The following is a 5,637-nucleotide window of genomic DNA, read 5'->3' as shown; positions in this document are numbered from 1 at the left end:
GATATTATAAAAATTTCATCGCTGAATGATTCTAACATTAAGAATATTGATCACAAAGAGTATATTATTTGGACAATTAAAAGCATGGAGTTGTCATTAGCATAGACAAAAATTCTATTATTTTAAGGTGATATTAATATCAAATGCCTACTTTTTTCTAAACCATATCTGAGTTGTTAAATAATGTTTGCAAAATATATTATTAGAAAGTTAGGAATTATATAAATTGTATAAATATATTTTGAAATGAGGATCGTTCTGCGAATAAAAAAGAAGTTAATTGGTGGGTTAGTCGTTGAAATTTCTCTACTCTTGTCCAAAACGTGATTTTTCTGGGAACAAAACAACAAAATAAGCCGAAGCAATCCATCAGTCAGCTGCAATATGCACTTTAAGTCACTGAAAACCATTGAAATATATGGTACCATTCATTTGGAACAATGATGTCATGTCATAACTCTTATTGTAAAGTATAAACACAGCAAGAAGATTGAGCTAACTAACGTCTCACGGTAGCCAATTTTTTTTATCCAATATAATAGTACTGAAATAATACGCCTAAATGAATTATGCTAGGATAAAATATTTCCTAATATTAGTTTAAAGAGGAGGCATCATGTACTTTATGAAAAAAAATATTTTTAATGACTATTTATATTATATATAAAATAATGAGTTATTTAATTTATCTTAAATAAAGATGAGATTAAATAATTTCATAAATGATTGGTGTAATTATCTTATGTACTTTTAAGATAATCAGATATATTATAGGTATTAATTGCGTTAATCATTTATGATAAAATTGTTTAATTTTATTTTTACTGGACATAAATTAGATAATCACATATATTAAATTTTATTACACTAATCATTGAATATTTTGATATATTTTTGGGTTGAGTACAATTTTGTTTATGTTAATTCAATAATAATGTACATCAAATTTTAAATAAGTTAAACATTTACATTTATGTATATTTACAGTCAAAAATTACTTTTATTTTTTTAAAACAAATATTATACATTAAATTAAATTTATTCAATAACATATCATATAATTTTTAAATTTTATAAAAATTGTAGATTTAATCTACTCAATAAGAACTTTTTACTTACCAGTTAATTTAATAAAATTTAATTCATACAAATGTTTGTTTTAAAAAAATATCTTTGCTAAGAATTACTTTTGGGACAATTGATCATTTCTCTTGTTTAAAATCTAAAAGGTCATTAATATATTTTAAAATATTAACATGCATATATGAAGACATATATATGAAATATTTTATTTACAATGCAATATATAAAATTATATGATAATTTATATAATAATTTTCTATCTCTCTCTTACATGATTTAATCTTAGTTCTTGCTTTTTTCCTCTTTTATTTAAAAAAAATATGTATAATTTTGTTGTGTAAATACAATATTTCTAAAAATATATTGCAAGAAAATTATGGTAAGTTAATAATTAATTAATTAGGTAAGTAAATAAATTGGTGCAAAATTACTATAATACGAGTTAAGTAAATTTCCTTTCGATTTTCAAATCGAATGTCACTACTGCTTGAACTTTGAAGCACGACAAACATTAAAAAAGATATTTGTTAATTAATTAAAGCACAATCATTTATGTGATATTAATTAATAATTAAGAAATTCATACGAACAGACTCGTTTTCCTCATTTCTCCAAAATTCTAATCATGTGGCCCCTAGCACTTGAGTACAAAATTCATTATTACTTGGGGGTGACAAAGTTATCAAGAATAGTAAAATTTGAATAGTTGATATTAGAGATAAAAACTTATCTTGGCTGGACTTTTACTTGAGTACCTAAACTTTTTATACTTGTTGGACGAAAACGACTGATGGTTCCTTTAACCTTTTATTAGTTGTTGTTCGAGTCCCTAGCTAAAAAAGTGAAGAATGTCCTAAAGAATGTTTTGCTTCCTCTTCCTTTATTTTTTTCACAGGTAAATGTCTTCCCCTATTAAAACAAATATGAAACACCAATTAATTTCCCTCGCTAAAATAAAATCAAACGGAATATGAAAATAACACTTACACCGGAATAGAAATATTAATGGTTCTCATTCCTCAAACTAGCTATAGCTGTCGGTGCTCGCCAAATTCTAAGTTTTCAAATATACACAATCAATTTATATGCTATATTAAAGAAAGCCAGCATCAACCAGAAAACAAAAATTCAAAAAAAAGTGCTACACTTCTTATTATGTGACAGAACATGGACAAATCAATGAATTAAAACTGATCGAAATCCAAAGAAGGTACTTGCATCAAGGTTTTCTCACCTCCATGATCAACCTGCTGCTGCTGCACACTGAAACCACCACCAGACCCCACCTGAGAAGAAGACTCGTGAGCTTGTGTTGTTTGATCTGGTGTCACTTGCTCGGGATTCTGATTAGGTGGACTATTCAAGTGGCTTTCAGATTGCAGAACGGGTTTTCCTTGATTATAGAGACTGCTCAATTGGTGAAAGTAGGGACAAGTCCTCGAGTCAAGGGACCTCTTCTTGTTAACATCCTTGGTTTTCCTGAAGTACTTGTTTATGTTCTCCCACTTCTCTTTGCACCTCTTTGCACTCCTCTTGTATCCCAACTCCAACATCCCTTGTGAGATTCTCTCCCAAAGAGGGACCTTGTTGTTCCCTTCCTTCTCCTCATTGTTGTTGTTGTTCACACTGGTGCACCTCAGGTTTATCAGTGTCAACACTTCATCCTTTGGCCACCTTCTCCCAACATCGTCTTTCTCATTCCCTTTATTCAAAACCGAATTTGTCTCTACTGGAATATTATTATTATTATTCTGGATATTTAGAGAATAAGAACTAGGGTTCTGGGGAAGAGCTGGAGTTGAAGTAGAAGAAGTAGAAGGAATCACTTGTAATGTGTCTTGTGCAACACTTAAGGTAGGGTTTTCTGTTTGTGAAGGATTAGGGTTTTGTGTAATGTGGATGTTTAGGTTTGAATCATTGTTTACCTTCTTGAGGGTGTGGCTTGCAGGGGACGAAGTGGCTGAGAATTTGTTAAGGATTTGGATAATGTTGGCTTGTCTATCACCTGCAATAGCTTGCTCACGTGCCATCATCTCAAGCTCCTTGTTCATCTTCTCAATCTCTTGCTTCTTCCAAGCTTCCTCTCTAGTGAACTTCTCGTCATCTCTCTTCATCATGTCCTCAAGGAGCTTGTTGTGCATCTCTTCTTGCTGAGCCATTATCTTGTGCACAATGCTCTCACAAAAACACTTGAACATCTCAAACCTATCAGGCCTCTTCCTCTTGCGGTCCTTTGTGATCTTTTCCACTGCTAGTGCCTCGTCGCTTTGCTCGTTTTGTTTTGTCACCAATGCGTCAACAACGTTTCTAGAATCCCCTTCTACTTCCAACTCCAATGCATGGTGGCCCATCTTGTCTTGTTTCTGCAGTGGTGGCTGAGTCGTATTTTCAAGATGATGATCACCACTACCCCCTTGGTGATAAAGCTGTTCAAGCTCACTAAGAAACCGATAATTGCTACTATTATTATTATTATTATTATTCTTGCCGTAATTAATGTTGTTGAAATATCTACTCTCTTCTTCAAACTTCTCCTTGCACTTCTCTGCACTCCTCTTATATCCAAGCTCTGCTAGCTTCCTGCGCCCACATACACCATAAATTATATAAATCCAAAAAAGCAAACCATTGAATGAAAGCATCTATTAGCACCTTTGTCTTCAACACGTAATAATAGACAAAACTGCTTCCCTTCCTTCAATTTTCGTGCCTTCCTTCCTCTTGGGTTGGGTGTTTTTGTGTGTGTGGGTGGCAAGGTGTCAGTGTGTTAGCTAAAGTGTAGGTGCACGTGTGCGTTTTTCTACCACATGAAGTTTTTAGGTAGCATACGATGCAACCGCACTGATCAAACACAAAGTGCAGCTCATAATTGTTTTTCTGTTAACGAATTTATTGCGTTGATTTTTTTTTTGGATGATCTTTGATGATAGAAAGAAGGAAAAAAAGTTACGGGCACGCAATAACAGTAAAAAAAAATAAAATTAAGATTGAATAGCAATAGTAGGAATTGGATTAAGTTAATTTACCTTGAGACATGTTCCCAAGTGAGTTCTGGGAACCAACTTTCCATGCTAGATCTGATCCTCAAGAGCGCAAGCACTTCATCGTTATTCCAGGGATCAATCAGCTCGGGAAGTTGTTGCCTTTGATCCCTTTGGATTTCCAAGTTCATCGGGACGGTGGTGTTTTCTTCCTTGTCTTCATCTTTGTGGTGTAATGGGTGCAAGAGATTGTTGGGTTGGAGTGGCAATTGATGGGGATGGTTATAGGGATCAAAATTGGAGGGGAAGGTGGTCGTATTGGGGGTTCCTCCTGAAGTATGGAGAGGGAAAGGTAAGTGAAGAGGTAGAGAGGTCCTTGGAGTTATGAATTGGTGGAACTGGTCTGGTACTCCATCGAACATGTTTGTGTTTGTGTTTTGTGTTACCACTTCTCTCTTCTTTACCTCTTCTTTCCTGTGCTCACTGTAAATTAAAATCAGCAAAATGCTACAAGCAAGCAACTTACAAACCACGCACCAACCCCTCTCTCTCTCTGATTTCTGTCTTTCTCTCTCACACATTTATCAAAGAATTTGTCCTTGCATGGAAGGGAAAAGATAGCCCACCACCACACCCTTTTAGAAGAAAGTGAACTCACACCCCTAGCTAACAGATAATATATATTCTATATAACAATAAAAAGAGAAGAGTGTTAGCAAAAAAAATAAAGTTAGTTGAGATCACTCAGTTCTATATTATTTAATAATTTCTTTGTTAATAACATTTTTTTTTTATTGATTAAAATTTATTAAAAACAAAGTCATAAAAATTATATATAAATTTTAACTAATAATAGAATATGTGTTTAAACTAATGTATTGTTAATATTTTTCGAATGAAAATGTGGTTTCCTTGAACTAGTCAATCAAACCACGTTACAAATAAAAAGGCACATTGAGTGCTTTTTAGCCTTTTTCCTATTTGCAAATAAAATCCAAAGTCATCTTTATCAAGCATTGCAATTCCTTCTGGTGAAAAAACTTTAGGTATGTTATCCGGGGATGAGTGTGACCCTCACAAATGAGATGCTTTGGGAGAGAATAATTGGCGCCAGGTATATACTACATCACAAGGGATAAGTGAATCCAAAAAACAAGAAGATTGTGTGCGTGATGGTGTTAGCGGGGAAAAGAATGCAATGGCTTCAACAAGAGGGAAAGAAAGGAAGAAAAGGGGTGGTCTATTGTATCATGGCATGCATGATTGGAGACTGAAGAGGACGCGTTTGAGGAGTGCGTGTGGTTGGGAGAGGAGTGAGGTGGAAAATGATACTTGGAAGAAAAAAGAAGAAGGAAGAAATAAATAGTTTTGGTTGTCACTGGACCATTCGAATCCTATGCAGTAGCTGATGCTCATGATGGTGTAATTAACGGCATCCGGATGGCAGGACACGTGAAAACATGCAGAGGCCGGGACCAATTATTTAAGGATGGGAATCTTCACATGGTACAAAGGATACAGTGCTATAGTACAGCTTCACCACAGTGCAGTGTGTGTGACTGAGTTAAGGGTT

The 5,637-nt window shown here is 33.9% G+C and overlaps 1 protein-coding gene across 1 annotated transcript; it reads right to left on the bottom strand.

Moving 5' to 3' along the window:
* Positions 1 to 2,032: 2,032 nt before the first annotated feature.
* LOC114403677 (trihelix transcription factor GTL2-like) lies at positions 2,033 to 4,687 on the bottom strand. The gene is made up of 2 exons (XM_028366781.1): positions 4,110 to 4,687; positions 2,033 to 3,663 (listed from the first exon to the last, which is right to left on the bottom strand). Exons 1-2 carry the CDS (start codon positions 4,643 to 4,645, stop codon positions 2,268 to 2,270), a joined length of 1,932 nt encoding a protein of 643 aa, XP_028222582.1. The 5' UTR covers positions 4,646 to 4,687; the 3' UTR covers positions 2,033 to 2,267.
* Positions 4,688 to 5,637: the final 950 nt, after the last annotated feature.

Source organism: Glycine soja, chromosome 20 (assembly GCF_004193775.1).
Source record: "Glycine soja cultivar W05 chromosome 20, ASM419377v2, whole genome shotgun sequence".
In the NCBI taxonomy this organism is placed as follows: domain Eukaryota; kingdom Viridiplantae; phylum Streptophyta; class Magnoliopsida; order Fabales; family Fabaceae; genus Glycine; species Glycine soja.
The sequence above is the reverse complement of the archived record's forward strand: the minus strand, read 5'-3'. Positions and strand labels throughout refer to the sequence as shown.

Coding starts and splice junctions, on each gene's coding strand:
- LOC114403677 (XM_028366781.1), bottom strand. CDS start 4,645: ATGTGTGAGAGAGAAAGACAGAAATCAGAGAGAGAGAGGGGTTGGTGC. Junction 3,664..4,109: donor ACTTGGGAACATGTCTCAAG/GTAAATTAACTT, acceptor ATGTGGGCGCAG/GAAGCTAGCAGAGCTTGGAT.